Source organism: Podarcis bocagei (genome assembly GCF_964188305.1).
Source record: "Podarcis bocagei genome assembly, chromosome: 7".
Lineage (NCBI taxonomy): Eukaryota > Metazoa > Chordata > Lepidosauria > Squamata > Lacertidae > Podarcis > Podarcis bocagei.
The window spans coordinates 17,808,358-17,831,557 of NC_138132.1; the positions used below are offsets into that span (position 1 = coordinate 17,808,358).

At 43.0% G+C, this 23,200-nt stretch overlaps 1 protein-coding gene and 1 long non-coding RNA gene across 2 annotated transcripts; one reads left to right on the forward strand and one right to left on the reverse strand.

Annotated features, from left to right (window-relative positions):
• The first annotated feature begins 905 nt into the window (after positions 1-905).
• Positions 906-22,349, forward strand: LOC308590172. Its single transcript, XR_014009700.1, has 3 exons — positions 906-1,113; positions 12,948-13,064; positions 22,264-22,349. It is a non-coding gene; the product is annotated as an uncharacterized lncRNA (long non-coding RNA).
• LOC308590163 (peripheral myelin protein 22-like) lies at positions 13,160-19,017 on the reverse strand. Its single transcript, XM_081199926.1, has 6 exons — positions 18,940-19,017; positions 17,853-18,040; positions 15,882-16,112; positions 14,395-14,541; positions 13,635-13,763; positions 13,160-13,306 (listed from the first exon to the last, which is right to left on the reverse strand). The coding sequence occupies exons 3-6, from the start codon at positions 16,060-16,062 to the stop codon at positions 13,260-13,262; spliced, it is 504 nt and encodes a 167-aa protein (XP_081056052.1). The 5' UTR covers positions 16,063-16,112; positions 17,853-18,040; positions 18,940-19,017; the 3' UTR covers positions 13,160-13,259.
• Positions 22,350-23,200: the final 851 nt, after the last annotated feature.

Sequence of the window (23,200 nt, forward strand, 5' to 3'; positions counted from 1 at the left end):
ATTCAGGGCAAAGGCAGGATGAATGCTTGTTGTAATATGACTCCCCAAGAAAGATCTGGATGGATGCTGAATGATCTAACTTCCGCATAAGTTTTTTTGCAAGAATATTGGGAGGAATAAATAGGCTATGTGTGGGAACCTTCTGTTAAAGAGAAAGTCACATCAAAGAACAACTGCTTTTCTCCCAAAACTTGCATGGGGGAGAGAAAGAGACACATATCAAGGGATGGAGAAGAGATAGGGTCCATTACTTCCTATAACTTCATTTGCAGGGTAGTCTGCTGGGAGCTAAATTAGACCTCTTGATTCTAAATCCAAACCCACGCTTCCACCCTTATAACCAGGCTGTCTTTTAGGCTTCAGAATCTGTGTGCTTATATTCTTGCTGCCAGAAGGTAAGCAAGATAAACAGAAGAATCGCAAAAGTCATTTACTCATACAAACTATACGGAAGATAGAGACATATCATTTAATTCATAGACCTTCCTTTCAGCTTGATGAATAGAAGATGCCTTACTCATTCCTTATCTTTAACCCAGCCACAAAAGGAATAATAATATTGTTCATCATTGTGGCAGATCAAGCTGATGGACTATGCCAAAATGGCGAAAATGACTGGAAGAATCAGAAATCAGGAAGACCAAAATTGTAATAAGGAATGGGGAAAAGGTATCTTAAAAACCATTGTAAACAGCTAAAAAAAATTAGTGGGATTGGAATAACAGTTGTAGTTTAATGGTGAATTTTGGACACAATGGAGATGTAAAAAGGTTTGGATTATTATAGAATATGCAAAAGGAAAGGACTAACAATAGGACCCACAAATGGGAGGAGGGAAGTCCAGGAAGTCCAGGAGATTCTGTGGAATATTATTTCTATATTGTATGTTGATACGTTATTGTAAAATTTTAATTTGAAAAAACCAAATAAATAAATTTACAAAATAATAATAATAATGTTCATCATGATTCTTAATGGGTAATAGCAGCATACATTAAGGTAATGTGATACTTTAATCATCCTTCCCCCACCAATTTGAGAAGTTCTGTTCTACAGCATTCAGTAAATAACTTCCAGTTTCTTAACCACCTTGCTGGACCTATAAAAATGTCAGTTTTGTCATTAAAGTAGGGTTGCCATACATCCGGAATTTTCCCAGACATAGCAGGTATTTGGTTCATGTAAGAAGTGTAGATTTTGGCGAATTTCATTAAAGAAAGCTCAAAAACCCTTAGAGATTTTGCAAAGAAAGCTCAACAACTTTGGGCAAAACTAAAAAAAAAAAAAAAAAAATGAAGAAAACCTCAACCACCTTGACAAAAACTCAACAACTTTTGTGTCCTGATTTTCACTTTTTGAAATATGGCAGTCCTACATTATATTCAATTCCCCCCCAGCTCCAACTCGCCCCAGTGCAGACTGCATCTCTGTGCCCCACTGTATCAACTTGGCTCCAGGTGTCATCTGAAGTGGAAGCACAGCCTTTTCTTCATGCTGCTGTTGACACAGCCCTATCTAAGGGGAAAGCCAGCCCACCTGTCAGGAGAGAAAAGGGTTCTGATTAGGGCAACAGGGGAACAGAATAAAACACCACCCAAGATATCCGGGGCTCTGACCCCAGCGTTACCTCTCTTGCTCATCCTCAAAGACCTGCTGTTCTCATGGACCAAAATATATTCCCTTCCACAGAACCACACTGACTGCGCATTTTGAGACTTCTCCAAGGGACTAGTCATGGGCAGAACTGGAAGCGTCTAGGAGTGGATGGATAAGCCTATCTCCCATCCGTGTCATTAATGCATAAACCTGTTCCAACCCATTTTCACATCACACTGTAAATTATATATTTTAAAATAAAACGTAACAAGAACTAGTGTGTATCCACAACATACATATATAAACACATATCTTAGGTCAACATATGCAATAATAAAATACATATTTTGATGTAGATGTTGTCAATTTTTAAAGCAAGAGGCTTTTACTGATGTCCTCCATGGGCACATGGAATCCTAGAACTATTGGGGTAGTATTGGATTTGATTGTAGGAAGCAGCTATGCAGATACATGCCTTGTATGTGTGTGTGTAGATATAGATAGATAGAGATGATAGATAGATGATAGATGATAGATGATAGATAGATGATAGATAGATAGATGATAGATAGATAGATGATAGATAGATAGATAGATAGATAGATAGATAGATAGATAGATAGATAGAGATAGATGATAGATAGATAGATAGATAGATAGATAGATAGATAGATAGATAGATGATAGATAGATAGATAGATAGATAGATAGATAGATAGATGATAGATAGATGATAGATAGAGATAGATAGATAGATGATAGATAGATAGATAGATAGATAGATAGATAGATAGATAGATAGATATAGATGCCATATATATTAATCCTGTGTGCCAACAGTTCTCGGGGTCCCGGCCAGATACTTTTTCAGAACCTTCTGAGAAGCTTCTGAAGCTTGAACATGAAAAACATGCATGTTATCCTGAGCTACAGCTTCTCCACCGATCTACAACACTTAGGCAACATAACTGTATAGAACATCACCATTCCATTACAGGCACTTTGGGATCCCATGTGTTACCTTGGCCTCAATCACTTTGGCTTCAGCTCAGCTAAGGGGCAGAAACTGCACCGGTTGTGTCTCCAAATTACCTTTGACTAGGGTTGGGTATTGGGGCTGTGACACTGTTGGTTCTTCTGGACATCTCAGTGGCATTTCATAGAAGTCCACTTACCCTTCTGTCACACTGTGGGTAGGCAATGCCTCCTGGATCCCTCATCCGACAGGGGCCCTGGTGCTGGGGACTGCCTGGCTGGTGAGGGCGGCTTCAAGCTCACCTCATCAGCTGGCATTTTGGATTCAAGCCTGCCTGCAAATTGGCCAATGGCAGGCAGGCTTGGAGACAGGGCCTTCCCAGGGAGTGGGCTTGATGAGGCAGGTTGGCCCTAGTCCCAGCAACTAGTTTTTTGTTGGATCCCACAGCCAGTCAGCCCTTTTTCATACTGTTTTCAGACCTAGCTGTGGCATTGGTAGTCACCATATTCGGTGCAGGAATTTGTCCATTAAGGAAATCAACCTGTTGGTTTTTTCCTACCTCATAGCAATTGTCACAACTTTGGCGGTCTAGGCATTGGATGCTCCTTAGTCTTGCCCGGGCAGGGGAAAGGCTGTAGTCTTGGTCTACCCCTCCCCAAATGTAGGGTATCCCATTAAAGGGGTCCTGGAGGAGTTGCTTCTGGCTGTATGCCCAGCCGGGGGCTTGGACCTCAGCACTCCTCAAGGTGGTGACCCCCATGGGAGTCCCCCTATTTGATGTAAGTCATAGGAACCCCTGCTGCTGCGTTGACCCTTGGTGTCTCTTCCGGCAGGTGGGATGGAAGTAAATGGTTGACTGATGCTTATGCCCAACCTCTTGCCTCTGATGTCAATAAAGTTGTGGTCTGGATTCATAGAATCATAGAATCATAGAATCATAGAGCTGGAAGAGACCACAAGGGCCATCGAGTCCAACCCCCTGCCAAGCAGGAAACACCATCAGAGCGCTCCTGACATATGGTTGTCAAGCCTCTGCTTAAAGACCTCCAAAGTAGGAGACTCCACCACAGTCCTTGGCAGGAAATTCCACTGTCGAACAGCTCTTACTGTCAGGAAGTTCTTCCTAATGTTTAGGTGGAATCTTCTTTCTTGTAGTTTGGATCCATTGCTCCGTGTCCGCTTCTCTGGAGCAGCAGAAAACAACCTTTCTCCCTCCTCTATGTGACATCCTTTTCTATGATTCTATGATTCTATGATTGCTGTTAAGGGAGATGCAGGATGTGGTCCTATGAGATAAGTGTTCTACCCCACGGAGACTGATTTTGGAGCCCCACAGATATGTACCTTATCCTTCACGCTATTTAACACCTACGTATATACTAACCCCATAGGTAGCACACAAAAAATCAATTTTCTCAATCCACAATCGTTTGTGCTCATCCTCAACATGCTGCTTTCAATCTAAATCAATTCTAGATCCTGGCATCCCACCCACAAGGGTGGGTGTGGTGTTATAAAACCTTTCACCTAATTAGGGTATCCATATTTTTGCTTCCTTGCCCACGCCTCAGATAATTGAAGAAGGAAGCGCTCTTGGTATATACCAACTCATTGGGCAGGTATGGATGCGCACACACACACCTGCTTCCATCTGTGTTCAAATGGACACACTGTAGAGCAGCCCCAGACTTAAATAATGCAGCTGACAAGGCTACGCGAAGGCAAACTTTTTAATAAAGATGTGCTTTTTCAGCATTTCCCATTTGACACATACTCACCAGTAATAAGGAAGAGAAGAAAGGAGGCCCAACCCAAGCCAAAAGACCATCCATAAGAGGCATTTCCTCCTACCTGCCCTGTGTAGGTGGCCATGGCAATCAGGACGCAACCAGCTAGGAAGAAAAAATATATCAGGATATCAAGTTACTTGTAAATTAAATCCTTGATACTGAGCTGGAAGCTGCTTTATACAGCTCTTTTCCATCTCCAATATTGCAGTAGGAAAAGAGCCATTTCTGGGGAGGCTTTGAAGAACCTTTGTGATCCTCTTCTTCTCCGTTGCACCATAATATTGGAGGTGCAAAGAGGAAGGGGGAAGCTTATAAAGGGTTTTCTGAACTGGCTCTTCTCCTTTGCACCTCTGACATTGGTGGAAATGGAAGCGGAAAGAAGTATTTAGGGAGATAACTAAGCCCTTTTCTAGTAAAGGTAAAGGACCCCGACAGTTAAGTCTAGTCACGGACGACTCTGGGGTTGCGGTGCTCATCTTGCTTTACATGCCGAGGGAGCCAGAGTTTGTCCGCAGACAGTTTTTCCAGGTCATGTTGCCAGCAGGACTAAGCTGCTTCTGGTGTAACGGAGCACTGAAACCAGAGCAGCACAAGGAATCATCATTTACCTTCCTGTCGCAGCAGTTTCTTTTAATCTACTTGCACTTTTTGGCATGCTTTCAAACTTCTAGGATGGCAGGAGCTGGGACTGAATAACGGGAGCTCATCCCGTTGTGGGGGTTTGAACAGCCGACCTTCTGATCAGCAAGCCCAAGAGGCTCAGTGATTTAGACCACAGCCCTTTTCTAGACTCCTACTTTCAACTTCTGATGTTGCAGGTGTTGCAGAAAGAAGCATTAGACGTTCACCCTCCTGAGAGGCCTACAGCAGATTCATACCTTCCAGATGAACTGGGTATACAGTAGTGGCTCCACCACACTCTAAATACCTGGGATGGAAAGTAAGGGTTTGAATTGTACCTTTTATCATGGTAATACATTTCAGTGGGTCTACGCTGAATATGACTTAGTTGGAGTCCACCAATAGGATTCCGTGTGGACTTTTCCTTTCAGCTCAAGTTTTCTTGGCGTAGGATCTGTGGGATTTGTTCAGGCACAGTCTGCAGCTTTGAGTTTAGGGGCTTGAGGGGACTGTGGAATCAGATGCATATGACCCCAAGGATACCTGCAACAAGGCTGGCTATAGCTGAGGTCCTGGCCCGGGAGAGGAAGCCACACTGGAAGCCAAAAAATGTTCCACAAAGAATAATGCAAGAGATGGCTCCAGCAATCATCCCGAGGAACATGAACGCTCGGATGGCATGGACGGAATCTTGAAGGAAGGAAGAGAAAGGAAGAAGGGGGTTAAATGCCCATAACAGTCAGGGAGACCAACAGTAGGCAGTGCCAGAGGCCATGTCAGGCAGATCCAACCCCTGGCAGGTGGGGGTTGGCAGTGCCCCATTTGCTCTAATGGATCAGGCTCCTAAAATAATAATAATAATAATAATAATAATAATAATAATAATAATAATAATAATAATAATAATAATAATAATAATTTATTTATACCCCGCCCATCTGGCTGAGTTTCCCCAGCCACTCAGGGCAGCTTCCAATTGAATGTTAAAAACAATACAGCATTAAATATTAAAAACTTCCCTAAACAGGGCTGCCTTCAGATGTCTTTTAAAAATAAGATACCTTCTTATTTCCTTCACATCTGAAGGGAGGGCATTCCACAGGGCGGGTGCCACTACTGAGAAGGCCCTCTGTCTGGTTTCCTGTAACCTCACTTCTCACAATGAGGGAACCGCCAGAAGGCCCTCGGCGCTGGATCTCAGTGTCCGGGCTGAACGATGGGGCTGGAGATGCTCCTTCAGGTATACGGGACCGAGGCCATTTAGGGCTTCACAGGTCAGCGCCAACACTTTGAATTGTGCTCAGAAACGTACTGGGAACCAATGCAAATCTCTCAGGACCAGTGTTATGTGGTCCCGGCGGCCACTCCCAGTCACCAGTCTAGCTGCCGCATTCTGGATTAACTGTAGTTTCCAGGTCATCTTCAAAGGTAGCCCCACATAGAGTGCATTGCAGTAGTCCAAGCAGGAGATAACTAGAGCATGCACCACTCTGGTGAGACAGTCTGCAGGCAGGGAGGGTCTCAGCCTGTGTACCAGATACAGCTGGTAGACAGCTGCCCTGGACACAGAATTGACCTGCGCCTCCATGGACAGCTGTGAGTCCAAAATGACTGCGCACCTGGTCCTTCATGAGCACAGTTACCCCATTCAGGGCCAGGGAGTCCCCCACACTCACCCGCCCCCTGTCCCCCCAAAACAGTTGTTCTGTCTTTTCAGAATTCAATCCAAATCCATTAGCCGCCATCCATCCTCCAACCGCCTCCAGGCACTCACACAGGACCTTCACTGCCTTCACTAATTCCGATTTAAAAGAGAGGTAGAACTGGGTGTCATCTGCATACTGATGAACACCCAGGCCAAACCCCCTATTACTCAGCACCACAATTATTTTATTTATTTATGAATATCTCTACCCCACCTACTAACCAAAGTTCTTGAGGCAGGTTACAATAAGTTCAAAACACTATTTTAAAAAGGCAGCGGTGCAATCATCAAAACAGCACAGAGTCTCCCCTAACCCCTGTTCTCCAGCATTCCAAGAAATGCCAGCCTGCAGCTGCATCGTCAGTATGGCCTCACTGGGTGGCTGCTGTTGTCTCTCACAGCCCCAGCCCTCCTGGCAGATGCAGGAGTTGCTGGTTCACGTACTTGACATTTCAAGCACTGCAGTAGTTCATTTGACGGACCCATGTGCATCCCTTCTGTGCAAGGAAGGAATTTTTGACTTGAAGGAGCAGTGCAGTGTCTTTTGGCTGAATCTTGGGCAACCCCTTGGGCAGCATTCGCCACAGATCTCATACTCTAAGTCAGGGAAGGAAAACACTTCCTGGCAGAGAAACAGCTGTGTTCCAAAGGAGATGTGGGAACTCACATCCTCACGCCCTCGCCAGCTCCTTGTTTACACTGCAAACATGGCCAGAAGCTCATTGTGACTGTGCCAAGTCTACCCATAACCCTCCCCATTGCAGTGAAGGCGTCCTGTCATTGGTGATGCTTAGGCCTGACATTGCAGTGCTGGTGCACTTGCAGGTGGCAGCTACCCCAAGCAGGAAGCTATGGAAGAAGCAGCATTTTCCGTTTTGCCTCAAGTGCCGAAACCTCTCAGTCCGGCCCTACATAAATTATACCATAGTAAAGGCAGCAGTGGGACTCACTGCTGCAGATTACTGTCACCTATTTCTTTGTTTCCCACAGCAGCCATTTTGTGGTGGCTTCCAGGGCATATTTCTCAAAATATGATTCCCAGTGCCTAAGACAGAGTAAATATGTTATCCCTAGTCACAACGGACTTTCAGGGAGTTGAAGAATGATCAAGTGCCCCACATACTGCTGCATGCTTTAGAAATGAAGATCAGTTCAATCAGCTTTGGAATAAAACACCTTAAGTACTCCTAGCACAAGACAGAGAAGATCTTACCTGCCACAACCATCCCGATAGGTTTGCAATTAGGAAAACACGCATTCCAGAGGCCACTGTGCAGATTGCCAATTTGCTGCCAGTAGTCTGAGCCCAGGGCGATAAGGAGGAAGAGAAGGCTGATGAAAGCACAAATCACAGTGCTGATCTGCAGTATATGCATTGTGAGAATGGTCAGATGTGAGACTGAGGAGCACAATAGGGATGATGAACCTGGGGAAAGGAGACATCCACATTATTCCACATCAGTTGCAGTTTGTGTTCAGGTGCACTTTAAAGATGCGCATATGCTCAAAGGCCTGCAACAGAATGTACTGTCCTGGACAGAAGAGGTTTTCAGGCTGCGCAGACTATGACAGGCATTTAGAATTTATATGTTCTGGGTTCTGAGGACAGTTTGCAAAACCTGGGACCTCCTTCTACATCCTGTTCTCATAAAGGGTATATATTATACATCATGTGTATTGCTTAGTGCAATAAACTTTATGTATAATATGTAAAGTACACGTCATTCTTGCCCGCTTTCGAGAAACAGCTACGAGCTGCCCAAGGGAGGAGGCAGGCAGCGGCAGACACAGAGAGGCAACGGGGTGCTCCCTCACAACTGCTGCCGTTGCTCGGGACAAGCACCAGCTCATTCTCCTTCCTGAGCTCCGTGGTGGCAGCACTGGCAGGAGAAATAGGGACATTGTGGGATCAAATCAGTAGCCAGGCAAGGCAAGAAGCCACGAATTAAATATAAATTATTAACAGATATAAAGGAAAGAGGGGGCTTCGCCTTGCCAGATCTGAAACTCTATTATGAAGCCTCATGTTTAAGTTGACTAAAAGAATGGATGACATTGAAAAATACAGATATATTGGACATAGAAGGATGGGACAACAGATATGGATGGCATGTTGGATGGCACGGATATCTAGGTTATGATAAAACAAAAGTACATAGGGGTTTTTTAAACCATATAATTCAAAACTCTCTATTTACAATATGGGTCAGAGATAAAGACTTTGTATATATAAAGACACCTTGGTGGCTTTCACCGATGGAGGTCTTTTCGGTAAAGAGAAAAAATATGGATTCAAATTTGGCAACATATAGAGAAATTCTAAAAGAAGAACAAAACTGAAAAAAATTAAAGCAATTAGACATTATTGTACGGATTGGTTACAATATCATCCATTAAATGATGTGTTTAAATTAGATAAGAAAATTGGATTTGAAAAAGAGATATCAAAATTAGAAAAGGAATTATTACAGAATAAAAAGAAAATATTATCAAAACATATAGATTATTGCTGGATTGGGAGGTAGAGGATGGGGAGATCAAAGAAGTGATGATCAAATGGGCAAAAGATTTTGGATATCCTATCTAGATGGAGGATTGGGAAAAATTGTGGCAAAAAGACTTAAAATTAATGGCCTGCTATACAATAAAGGAAAATTTCATGAAAATGCTGTATAGGTGGTACATGACCCCCAGAAAATTGGCTAAAATATATAAATCAAAATCAAATGTTTGCTGGATGTGTAATCAGGGGGGAGGAACAATGTACCACATGTGGTGGGGTTGGGATAAAATATTTTGGAATACTGTCTATGATGAAGTTTAAAAAATGTTTAGACAAACATTTGGGAAAACAAACAAACCCTGAAGCCTTTCTCCTAGGCATTATGTGAATCAATATCCCAAAGGATAAGAAAAATGTGTTCTTGTATGCTACAACCGCAGCAAAATGTTAACTGCAAAGAATTGGAAAGGGGAGACTACACCAACAAAGGGAGAATAGCAAAATAAACTGTGTGAATATTTGGAATTGGCAAAAATTAAAGCGGCTATAGGGTATCAACCCTACCAAAAACTTTAAAAGGAATGGGAATGTGTAAATGGCTATTTGGGAAAACATTGTTCCCAACACAACACAATTTCACCACTGAAACTATATTAGCATTTCAGCTTTCTCCAAGGTCTGGGGGTAGGGGGAATCCAAAATTCTCATCTTTAATCTAGATTCCATCCTGCCAAGTTCCTATCCAGGAACTGTGCTGGTAATGCAGAATTTCAAAGTCTGGGGCAGAATTCACTTGAGCCAGATTCATTCTCAGGATGACCAAACTGTCAATCCTACTCAGGGATTTTTGCACCTTATTCTGGTGCCGCCATGTTTTTTTTTTTTTTGCTTGAATAAGTTTTAGGTCTCCTTCCAGATCAAGAAAAAACATTTAGTAGATCACTGAAACAAGGGATCAAGGAAAAAGAAAAGAAAGTCTAAATGAAGTACCTAAATGAAATAATGTACTGCTTAACCACTTTGTGCTGCTACCTCCAGGGGCGAACGAAGGCTAACCGACACGCAGGGCGGGGCAAAACACCAGCTGCGCACGCATTGCGCCACTACATACAACGCATGTGTGGCGTTGCGATGTAGGGCACATGTGTGGCGCCACTATGTACAGCACATGTGTGCGGCACCGTGCAAGCGTTGTTGTAGCGGTTTGCTGCCGGCGCCACTCGAACACCACATGGGTGGTGGCGGGATCCTCTGCTTGCGCCTGCAGCTGTGAATGGAGGATCCTCCACATTTGGCGCGATGGTTGCTCACACTGCTGAGCCCAGGGGAGGCAGGCCGAGCACCCCACCGGGTACCTTCTTGTCACCCTCCACCCAGACATGGCACCTGCCCCCCTTGTGATGCCACTGGCTACCACCACCTCCCTTCCCCACCCCACCCCCTCTGTAGGTTTGTTCAGCTTGATGGCACACCAACATTTCATGGTGCACAGATCCAGAGGTTGGGAATGGGTCTCTAGGTGTGGCCCTCTGTGACTGCCTAGTGACGCCAACTCTGGTTGACAAGCTGGTGAATGATTTCTCCAAATGGGTCTCCTTTGCTTTTTGATGCTGTTTGCCTTCCATAGAGCAATAATAGAGCTCCAATCTGCATACAGTTCCAGGACTGCTTCACTTTCAAAAGTGGATCGAACAAATGCATCAGCAAAGTAGGCATCATCGAAATTAGAACAAAGAAGTCAAGTGCAATAAAATAAAATAAAATCATTTTTAGTCCCTCTCATTTGTTCCCTCTATCAAAATTCACCAACCATCAGCTACTGAAAAATTTCCATTTCCCTCCCACATAAATCTAGAGAAGTTTAATCCCACCTGGCTCAGAATGCCTTCCTCTTTTCTTCAGGTGAAGTCTTCACTCTGGAACAAGGGCCAGGCAGGCTGTGACTTCACCACCCATGGGAGTGCACTTTTCCCCTCTGCCAGAGGCGGGGAAAACTATTCGGAAGGTCCGCCCCCAGAGGCTGATGGATCCAGTGGGATTCCAAACGGTTTTGGGAGGTTTTCTGGCTGATATGACTGACGCCCGTGTCGAAGCTCTGGGTGACCTCTGGAACACCTGAATGGCTTGGGCTATTGATATGATCACTCTGAAGGCGCTCTCCCACTTTGTGGAGCCAGAAAATGATTTACATCACAATTTTATTTATTTATTTAAGACGTTCCTACACCGCTTAATCATTTACCTTTTCAAGCAGTGTGCATTTTTAAAAAACCAACTTACGGGATACAGGAACATCAAACAATGAAGATGTATCATAAAACCAGCCACTACCTTAAAATGCACAATGAAACAGTACTCCAGAGCTTAGGACGAGGAAACAAGCTGGGCAATGGCTTGAACGCAAGTGGAGGAAAGATCCGTATGAATGCAACCAAACACTGGAAAGGTATCCTCTATGCGGAAGCTTCATCTGTTGATTTCTGAACACAGAGGCAGCATTCATGACTACTCCAGAGCTTAAGATGAGGAAACAAGCTGGGATACAGTTTGAACACAAGTGGAGGAAAGACCCAAACACTGGTAAGGACTCATTATCGAGCCAACCTAGAGGCAGCGAAGGCAGCAAAGAAGGCACACATTGCTCCCTACACTGCATCCTCATTATGTCGTCAGGCAGAGCTTTTCTGGGGTGTATCCTGGCCCAAAGGAGGTGATAGAACCAATGGTAGCTCTTTGTGACTTGTTTGTAAAGCATTTTGAGAATAAAATCACTTGCAAATCTTGGCTCTGCTGTTATAGCAGATGAATCTCATTGTGAGCGGCATATACATCTGCAGACATGTCCAGAGCGAAATCTACACTTGCTGGTTTCTGCAAATCAAACCATAGCTAAAGACACAGGAAGAAGCCAGGGCATAAATTCCTATCTCCCCCTGGCCAGCTGGCACTACTATAATTAGATCTAACTGCTAGGAGCAGGGTAAGGAGTGGAGGCAGTGGACCAGATGTCTGGCTCATCAGATTGAGGTTCCCAGACCTGCTCAGATGCTTTCCTCATTGTAGCTTCTTTATTATAAAATCATAGATTTGTAGAGTCACCTAGCCGCAAGGGTCATCTAGTCCAATCCCCTGCAATGTTTGGCCCAAATAGGAATCGAACCTAAGACCTTGAGATTAAGATTCTCATGCTCTACCAACTGTTCAGCTGAGTCAATATCAATACCCATTGGCTTTGGGGGGGGTTCATTAAAACCTGGGGGGCACAGAAAAAGCAATATACAACAGTTTCCATCAAATAAGTTTTTTTGCAAAAATATTTGGAGGAATAAATAGGCTGTGTGTGGGAACCTTCTGTTAAAGAGAAAGTCACACCCAAGAAGACTGATTCAAATGCCAGAAGTACTGTGAATTCCGGACACAATGGAGATGAAAAGATTTGGATTATTATAGAATACGCAGGAGGAAAGAACTAACAATAGGACCCATAAATGGGAGGAGGGAAGTCCAGGAGATTCTGTGGAATCTTATTTCTATATTGTATATTGATATGTTATTGTAAAATTTTAATTTGAAAAAACCAAATAAATAAATTTACAATATAATTATAATAATGTTCATCATCATTCTTAACTGGTAATAGCAGCATACATTAAGCAAATCATATTTTCCCCGCCAATTGGAGAAGTTCTGTTCAACACCAATCAGTAAATAACTTCCATTTTCTTAACCACTTTGCTGGACTTATACAAATGTCAGTTTTGTCATTAAAGTTGCCATACATCCGGAATTTCCCAGACATAGCAGGTATTCGGTTCATGTCAGAAGTGTAGATCTCAGCAAATTTCAGTAAAGATAGCTCAAAAACCCTTAGGGGTTTTGCAAAGAAAGATCAACAACTTTGGCTAAAAAAACAAACAAAAAGCCTCAACAACTTTGACAGAAGTTCAACAACTTTTGTGTCCGGACAGCCCTACATTATATTCAGTTTCCCCCAGCTCCAACTCGCCCCAGTGCAGGCTGTGTCTGTGTGCCCCAGGTGTCATCTGACGTGGAAGCACAGCCTTTTCTTCATGCTGCTGTTGACACAGCCCTATCCAAGGCAAAAGCCAGCCCACCTGTCAGGAGAGAAAGGGGGCTGGTTAGGGCAACAGGGGGAGCAGAATAAAACTCCATCCAAGATATCTGGACTGCTGAGCTTGTTTCCTAATCAGTGAGGTCCCAAATTGCCGTTCTAGAAGGCAAAAATATATTCTCTTCCACAGAACTACAAGGTGCATTTTGAATCTTCTGCATGGAATACACACCTGCTTTCAACTGTGTTCAAATGGACACACTGTAGAGAAGCCCCAAACTGTTCTGAGCTAAATAACGCAGCAGACTACTCTACACAAAGGTAAACCTTTAAATAAAGATGTACATTCCCAGCATTCAACAAATACTCACCAGTTATGAGGAAGAGAGGAAAGGAGGCCCAACCCAAGCCAAAAGCCCATCCATAATACCAGGTAGAACTGCTGATTGCTGCCGCTGTACGCCCTGTGAAGGTGGCCATGGCAATCAGGACGCAACCAGCTAGGAAGAAAAAATATGTCAGGATATCAAGTTACTTGTTAATTAAATCCTTGATGCTGAGCTGGAAGCTGCAGTTAGTGCAAAATGGAGAAGATCAACTACTCACTGGGGTGGAATATGACCAACATATACCGTATTTTCCGCTCTATAAGACGCACCAGACCACAAGACGCACCTAGTTTTTGGAGGAGAAAAACAAGAAAAAAAATAATCTGAATCTCAGAAGCCAGAACAGCAAGAGGGATCACTGCACAGTGAAAGCAGCAATCCCTCTTGTTGTTCCGGCTTCTGTGATAGCTGTACAGCCTGCATTTGCTCCATAAGACGCACACACATTTCTCCTTACTTTTTAGGAGGGGGAAAGTGAGTCTTATAGAGCAAAAAATACGGTATACTGCGGCTGAAAGAAATGCACTGGCTGCCAATCAGCCCCTGTACAAGGTTCAAAATTAGTGTACAAAGCCCTATACAGTCGTACCTTGGTTGTCAAAGGGAGTCTGTTCAACTTCCAAAAACATTGGACAACCAAGACACGGCTTCCGATTGGCTGCAAGTGTCTACAGCTCTGATTTCTGGGGTTTCAGGGGCTTGGGCTTAGTGTGGACGCAGATGCTCAGAACCCCCATGATACCTGCAACAAGGCTGGCTTTAGCGGAGTTCTTGGTCTTAGAGATGAAGCCAAGTTGGAAGGAAAAGAAGTTGCAACAAAGGCCAATGCAAGAGATGGCTCCAGCAATCATCCCGAAGAACATGAAGGCTCGGGTAGCATGGTAGAAACCTTTTGGGAAGGAAGGAAGAGAAAGAAAAAAGGTTAAACGCATCTGTGGGATTTGACAATAGCCCTGCAGACATCCCATGTAATACTTTCCACCAGGGATGGGTAGATCAGTTTTTATCTGACACATACCAGTTTTGCATGCTCTCTGTCCTGTTTCTGAATTAATCTGTATTTTTTTAATAGAAAAGTCAAAATAAATATTCACATTTAAAGGAATCTACAACAACAAAAAAGTATTTAAATGCCTTGAGGACACGATTTCCTGGTGGTGCTTCTACTCCTACCTGCTTGGTCAGTCCTGAAAGGGGGGATGTCACCAGTGGTGGCTGAAGCATATGAGTACTGGTAGGGCAGATGGCAGGAAGACCAAAAGTAAGTGGAGCAAGAGGGAATGTCAGACACAGCCAACCCGTGGTAGGTGGGTGTTGGCTGAAAGCAGACAGATGCTGGTGGACCAATGCTCCATTTCCCCTAATGGGCTGGCCTCCTATTACTCAGCACCATGGTTACTGGCCTGTTGCATAACCCACTGCACTCCACAGGGGTTCATTCTTTTCCCCATGCTGGTTCATATCTCTGTTAAGCTGCTGAGAGATGCCATCAGGAGATGAAACTGGTTTAGTCTGTATTGTTCTAAGTATCCTTTGAAGCTTATCATAGGTTTGCCAACTTGAAGACTAGCTGTGGTAGGGAAACATCTCTTCTGTGCAACTTGCCCAACGCCACCCATCTTCTCCTGCAATGCACAGCTTCGCAGAACTGAAAAAAGACACACCCAATTCACACTGAGTGACATCGGGGCCCAGTAAACCTGCCAAGAGCACAGTGCAAATTGAGTGTGCAGTCCAAAGCACTCCCAGGATCCTTTGCAACATGCAAGATTGTATATAAGGTAGGGGCGTCTTGGCAGACAAAAAAAATTGGCTTCCTGACAACATATATTAAAAATCAGAGGCAAGGGGGGTTTTATGTGGAAAGTGGGGACTCATCTACACTGGTCAATTATAATGTTAAAAATGTGTTCTTAAAATGTGACATGAAAGGGCACTGTAGAGCAGTGATCCATCGTCAATGGTAAACAGCATTGAGAGCTATATTTTTTATAGTGTCTTTATAGCATTTTTCATATCTTTATAGATCCAGCCTCAGTGGTAAGAACTACCATTTCCTTTTAATTTTTTTCTGCCCACCCACAGCAGCCATTTTGTGCTGGCACCCAGGGTTGAGGAAGGATCAACTAGGTCCCCCACTGCTGCAAACCTTAGAAATGAACCTCAGTTCAATCTGCTTTGGAATACCGCACCTTAAGTATTCCTAGCACAAGACAGAGAAGATCTTACCTTGTACGGCATTAATCGAAGGTGAGTAACAAGTATAGATCGAAAAGATAGGGCCGCAAGCTACCCAGAGGCCACTGTTCGCATTGTCACTTTGCAGCCAGTAGTCTGAGCCCAGGGCGATGAGGAGGAGGAGAAGGCTGATGAAAGCACAAATCACAGCGCTGATCTGCAGTATATGCATTGTGAGAACAGTCAGATCGGAGACTGAGGAGCACAATAGGGATGATGAACCTGGGGAAAGGAGACATCCACATTATTCCACATCAGTTGCAGTATGTGTTCAGGTGTGCTTTAAAGATGCACATGTGCTCAGAGGCCTGCAGCAGACTGTGCTGTCCTGGACAGAAGAGGTTTTCAGGCTGCACAGACTATGACAGGCATTTAGAATTTATATGTTCTGGGTTCTGAGGACAGTTTGCAAATTTTAAAAAATCTGGGACCTCCTTCCCCACCCTGTTCTCATAAAGGGTATATATTATACATAATGTGTATTGCTTAGTGCAATACACTCTATGTATAACATGTAAAGTATACATCCTTCTTGCCCATTTTCCAGAAACAGCTACGAGCTGCTCAAGGGAGGAGGCAGGCAGTGGCAGACACAGAGAGGTAACGGCGTGCTCCTTCACCGCTGCCGCCATTGCTCGGGACAAGCGCCAGCTCATTCTCCTTCCTGAGCTTAGTGGTGGCAGCACTGGCAGGGGAAATAGGGACATTGTGGGATCAAATCAGTGCCAGGCAAGGCAAGAAGCCATGAATTAAATATAAATTATTAACAGATATAAAGGAAAAAGGGGGCTTCGCCTTGCCGGATCTGAGACTCTATTATGAAGCCTCATATTTATGTTGACTAAAAGAATGGATGACATTGAAAAATACAGATATATTGGACATAGAAGGATGGGACAACAGATACGGATGGCATGTTGGATGGCACGCATATCTAGGTTACAATAAAGCAAAAGTACATAGGGAGGTTTTAAACCATATAATTCAAAAAGCTCTATACACAGTATAGAGTTGGAGGCCTTTTCGGTAAAAAGAAAAAATATGGAACCAAATTGGGCAACATATAAAGAAGAACAAAGCCAATTAAAACTGGAGAATTTTGAAGCTATTAGACATTATTGTACGGATTGGTTACAATATCATCAATTAAATAAGGTGTTTAAATTAGGAAAAAATGGATTTGAAAATGAGATATATCAAAATTAGAAAAGGAATTATTACAGAACAAAAGGAAAATATCATCAAAAACATATAGATTATGGCTGGATTGGGAAGTAGAGGACAAAGAGATCAAGGAAGTGATGATCAAATGGGCAAAAGATTTTGGATATCATTTCCAGATGGAGGATTGAGAAAGATTGTAGCAAAAAGACTAAAAATTCACAGCCTGCTATAGAATAAAGGAAAATGTCGTGAAAATGCTGTATAGGTGGTACATGACGCCCAGCAAATTGGCTAAAATATATAAATCAAAATCAAACGTTTGGTGGATGTGTAATCAGGGGGAAGGAACAATGTACCACATGTGGTGGGGTTGTGATAAAATCAAAATATTTTGGAATACTGTCTATGACAAATTTTAAAAAATGTTTAGACAAACATTTGGGAAAACAAACAAACCCTGAAGCCTTTCTCCTAGGCATTATGTGAATCAATATCCCAAAGGATAAGAAAAAGGTGTTTTTGTATGCTACAACCGCAGCAAGAATGTTAATTGCAAAGAATTGGAAAGGGGAGACTACACCAACAAAGGGAAAATAGCAAAATAAACTGTGTGAATATTTCCAATTGGCAAGAATGACAGCAGCAATAAAGTATCAACTCTACCAAAAACTATAAAAAGAATGGGAATGTGTAAATTGCTATTATGTGTTGAATAAATTTCACAAAGTCACAATTTAGATAGATATGTTATATATTTTATGAACTTTCAACCATATGCATACCAAACATGTTCTTTACCTCTATTTTTTCAGTCCTCTCTTTTTGCCTTTTATGGTTTCCCTGTTGCCCTGTTATTGAAAGGACACAGATTAGTGGCAGGCTCTAGCTTATATGGCCGCCTCCTCCTGTGTTCTGTAACTTAGTCTTTGTCTCCAGACATGAGTGTGCAATTGTGTTCTCAATGCTGCAGCTTCATCTGTTGATTTCTGAACACAGAGGCAGCATTCATGAGTATTAGGCACTGACGGTTACAACATACATGGACTTGTGTCTGGTTCCTCTCTAAAAGCTTTATATCCTCTTCCCATGACTGCATCTTACTGAGCGAAATATGCCTTAGGTCTGACCCAGATGGCCATTTCTTTCCCTGCTCCTTTTCCAGGGAAAACTTGCTCTTTTGCTTTAAATCTGAGCAAACGCCAAAACAGCATTCCAAAGAAAGCCCGAAGTGCTGTTTTCTCTGATTGAAGGCTAAAGAGTTGTTTTTCCCAGGGAAAAGCAGGAGGACAAGAGGAAGTGTGGATAAACCCTCAGCTTTGCTGGATTGAACCCCTTGGTATGTAAGCTCTCTATCAACCTATCTATCTGGGACTGGTGGCTTTGCCTATTTCCAATGCATGGCAGCTTCATGGGCACTTAAGAGATCCATTCTGTCCCATTTTCTGTAGATAACAAAAAGCAGCAACATTTCACATCTAAATTGTATGCCCTTTCCCCTAAAGTACACATTTTATACTCATCCATCCCACCCAACCAAATATACATTCTGTATGCTCAGAAATGCATGTCTGCCGTAAAATGCACATTTTTGTACTGGAACTGATCCACAAAATTCAAAGACATGTCTAATCCAATGGATAGCTGTGCTCCAATCTGCATACAAATCCAGGACGGCTTCACTTTAAAAAGTGGATCGAAGAAATGTATCAGCAAAGTTGGCATTGTCAAAATTAGAACAAAGACGTTTATATGTAGTCCAGTGCAAAAATAAAATAAATCGCATTGAGTCCCTCTCATTTTTCCCTGTATCAAAATTCACCAAAAAATCAGCTACTGAACAATTTCCCTTTCCCTCCCACATAAATCTAGAGATGTTTAATCCCACCTGGCTCAGAATGCCTTCCTCTTTTCTTCAGGTGAAGTCTTCACTCTGGAACAAGGGCCAGGCATGCTCTGACTCCACCACCCATGGGAGTGCACTTTCCCCCTCTGCAGAGGCGGGGGAACCTATTCGGAAGGTCCGCCCCCAGAGGCTGATGGATCCGGTGGGATTCCAAATGGTTGTAAGAGGTTTTCTGGCTGATATGACTGGCTCCCACTTTGTGGAGCCCATTTGCCTCCCCCCCCCCCGTTATACTCCAGAGCTTAGGATGAGGAAACAAGCTGGAAAAGGGCTTGAACGCAAGTGGAGGAAAGATCCATATGAATGCAACCAAACACTGGTAAGGTGTCCTCTATGCTGAAGCTTCATCTGTTGATTTCTGAACACAGAGGCAGCATTCATGACTACTCCAGAGCTTAGGACGAGGAAACAAGCTGGGAAATAGTTTGGACACAAGTGGAGGAAAGACCCGAACACTGGTAAGGGCTCATTATCGAGCCGACCTAGAGGCAGTGAAGGCAGCAAAGAAGGCACACTTTGCTGCCTCCGTTGCAACCTCATTATGTTGTCAGGCAGAGCTTTTCTGGGGTGTATCATGTCCCAAAGGAGGTGATAGAACCAATGGTAGCTCTTTGTGACTTGTTTGCAAAGCATTTTGAGGATAAAATCGCTCGCATCCACCCAGATCTTGGCTCTGCTGTTATAGCAGATGAATCTCACTATGAGTGGCATCTGCATCTGCAGACATGTCCAGAGCGAAATCTACACTTGCTGGTTTCTGCAAATCAAACCACAGCTAAATACACAGGAGGAAGCTAGGGCATTAATTCCTATCTCCCCCTGGCCAGCTGGCACTACTATAATTAGATCTAACTTCTAGGAGCAGGGTAAGGAGTGGAGGCAGTGGACCAGATGTCTGGCTCATCAGATTGAGGTTCCCAGACCTGCTCAGATGCTTTCCTCATTGTAGCTTCTTTATTATAAAATCATAGATTTGTAGAGTCATCTAGCCGCAAGGGTCATCTAGTCCAACCCCCTGCAATGTTTGGCCCAAATAGGAATCGAACCCAAGACCTTGAGATTAAGATTCTCATGCTCTACCAACTGTTCAGTTGAGTCAACATCAATAGCCATTGGCTTGGGGGGGAGATTTTCATTAAAACCTGGGGGGCACAGAAAAAAGCAATATACAACTATTTCTATCAAATACAAAGCATTTTTTAAAACATAACAACTAAAAGAAAGAAAATAAAGAAGAAACAAGAAAAGAAAGGGGGTGGGAAGACTTCTGGTGGTCTGTCAGCTTTACAGACATATGCATAACCCTTGCTCGACAATAACACACAACTCTTCTGTTTTCCGTAGAACTGGGCCTGCTAGTTAGGCATAGCTGTCAACTTTCAGATTTCAAAATAAGGGGTCAGCAGCGTCACCTGTCCTGGGGACAGTCTACGGGATATCTAACAATCCGGGATAGAAGCGGGAAGCAGCAGGAAACGGCACTGGAATAAGGGAATTTCCTGCAACAAAAGGGAAGGTTGACAGCTATGCAGTTAGGGATGATGGGAGTTGTAGTCCAACAACAGCTGGTGACCAAACTTTAGCAAACCCTGGTCTAGAGATGGATCACAACCCTTCCTCTCCACTTATGTATAATTCAGAGACTGTAAGCTTCACGGTGCCAACTCTGTGTTAAATGAAGAGAAGAATCTGCCAAACACAGGTTTCCTGTCCCTGTTTGAGAGCAACTCATGAAACTCTGAGAGTATTTGGATGTTGTGTTTATTTCATTTATTTTTAAAATCATTTTGCACACAGCAGTCACTGAGAGAAAAATTAAGCATGTGTAGTGGGTATTTGTTTTTCCAAATACTTCCAATTTGAGGTAAATTTAGAAAGCTTACTCAAGGTGCCTCCAGACTGTGTACCCTAAATTTGGGGTTGCACATAAATAATGTGGGTTAAAGCCATCTATTAGCCTGGGGGGGGGTCCATTTTTAAAAATAATAATAATAAAGAAATCAGGGTTATAGCCAATGTTAACCTATAACATAGGCTCATTAATTTCGATGAATCTACTCTGAATGGAATTCAGTGGGGAAAACCCAGACTTTGTGTGATTGGGGAGGAGTGCTGGGAAATGCATTGACAAGTGAGAAATGAGTGAATTATTACTGGGAACACATATAAACATTTGACAAACAAATCAGGGCGAAGGCAGGATGAATGCTTGTTGCAATATGACTCCCCAAGAAAGATCAGGATGGATGCTGAATGATCTAACCTCCACATAAGTTTTCTGCAAGTACATTGGGAGGAATAAATAGGCTGTGTGTGGGAACCTTCTGTTAAAGAGAAAGTCACATCCAAGAAGTCAGATTCAAATGCCAGAAGAACTGCTTTTCTCCAGAAACTTGTATGGGGGAGAGAAAGAGCCACATGTCAAGGGATGGAGACGAGAGAAGTTCCATTACTTCCTATGACTTTGCAGGGAAGTCTGCTGGGAGCAAAATTAGACCTCTTGATTCTAAATCCAAACCTACGCTTCTACCCTTATAACCAGGCTTCAGAATCTGTGTGCATATCTCCTACAAAATATACGAAACATAGAGGCATATCATTTAATTCATAGACCTTCCTTTTAGCTTGATGAATAGAAGGTGCCTAGCTTACTCATTCCTTATCTTTAACCCAGCTACTGAAGGAATAATAATATTGTTCATCATTATGGCAGATCAAGTTGATGGACTATGCCAAAATGGCAAAAATGACTGGAAGGATCAGAAATCAGGAAGACCAAAATTGTAATAAGGAATGGGGGAAATTTATAATCTATATTAAAAACCATTGTAAACAGCTAAAACATTTTTAGTGGGATTGGAATAACAGTTGTAGTTTAATGCTGAATTTTGGACACAAGGAAGATGCAAAACATTTGGATTTTTATAGAATACGCAGGAGGAAAGGACTAACAATAGGACCCACAAATGGGAGGAGAGAAGTCCAGGAGATTCTGTGGAATTTTATTTCTATATTGTATATTGATATGTTATTGTAAAATTTTAATTTGAAAAAACCAAATAAATAAAGTTACAAAATAATTATAATAATGTTCATTATCATTGTTAACTGGTAATAGCAGCATACATTAAGCTAATATGATACTTTAATCATCCTTCCCCCACCAATTGGAGTTTCTTAACCGCCTTGCCAGACTTATAACAATATCAGTTTTGCCATTAAAGTTGCCATGCATCCAGAATTTCCCAGACATAGCGGCTATTCGGTTCATGTCAGAAGTGTAGATCTCAGCAAATTTCAGTAAAGATAGCTCAAAAACCCTTAGGGGTTTTGCAAAGAAAGATCAACAACTTTGGCCAAAAGGACAAAACAGAAGTTCAACAACTTTTGTGTCCGGACAGCCCTACATTATATTCAGTTCCCCCCAGCTCCAACTCGCCCCAGTGCAGGCTGGGTCTGTGTGCCCCAGGTGTCATCTGAAGTGGAAGCACAGCCTTTTCTTCATGCTGCTGTTGACACAGCCCTATCCAAGGCAAAAGCCAGCCCACCTGTCAGGAGAGAAAAGGGGCTGGTTAGGGCAACAGGGGGAGCAGAATAAAACACCACCCAAGATATCTGGACTGCTGACCTCGCTTCCTCATCAGTGAGATCACAAACTTGTCGTTCTAGAGGGCAAAAATATATTCTCTTCCACAGAACTACATGGTGCATTTTGAATCTTCTACACATCTGCATTCATCTGTGTTCAAATGGACACACTGTAGAGCAGCCCCAAACTGTTCTGAGCTAAATAACGCAGCAGACTACTCTACACAAAGGTAAACCTTTAAATAAAGATGTACATTTCCAGCATTCGAAAAATACTCACCAGTTATGAGGAAGAGAGGAAAGGAGGCCCAACCCAAGCCAAAAGCCCATCCATAAGGGGCAATTCCTCCTGTCTGCCCTGTGAAGATGGCCATGCCAATCATGACACAAAGAGCTAGGAAGAAAAAATACATCAGGATATCAAGTTACTTGTTACTTGCTGAGCTGGAAGCTGCAGTTAGTGCAAAATGGAGAGGATCAACTACTCACTGAGGTGGAATATGACCAACATATATACTACAGCTGCCAATCCACCGCCGTGCAAGGTTCAACATTATTGTACAAAGCCCTATACAGTTGTACCTTGGTTGTCAAAGGGAATCTGTTCCGGAAGTACGTTCAACTTCCAAAAACCTTCGACAACCGAATCACGGCT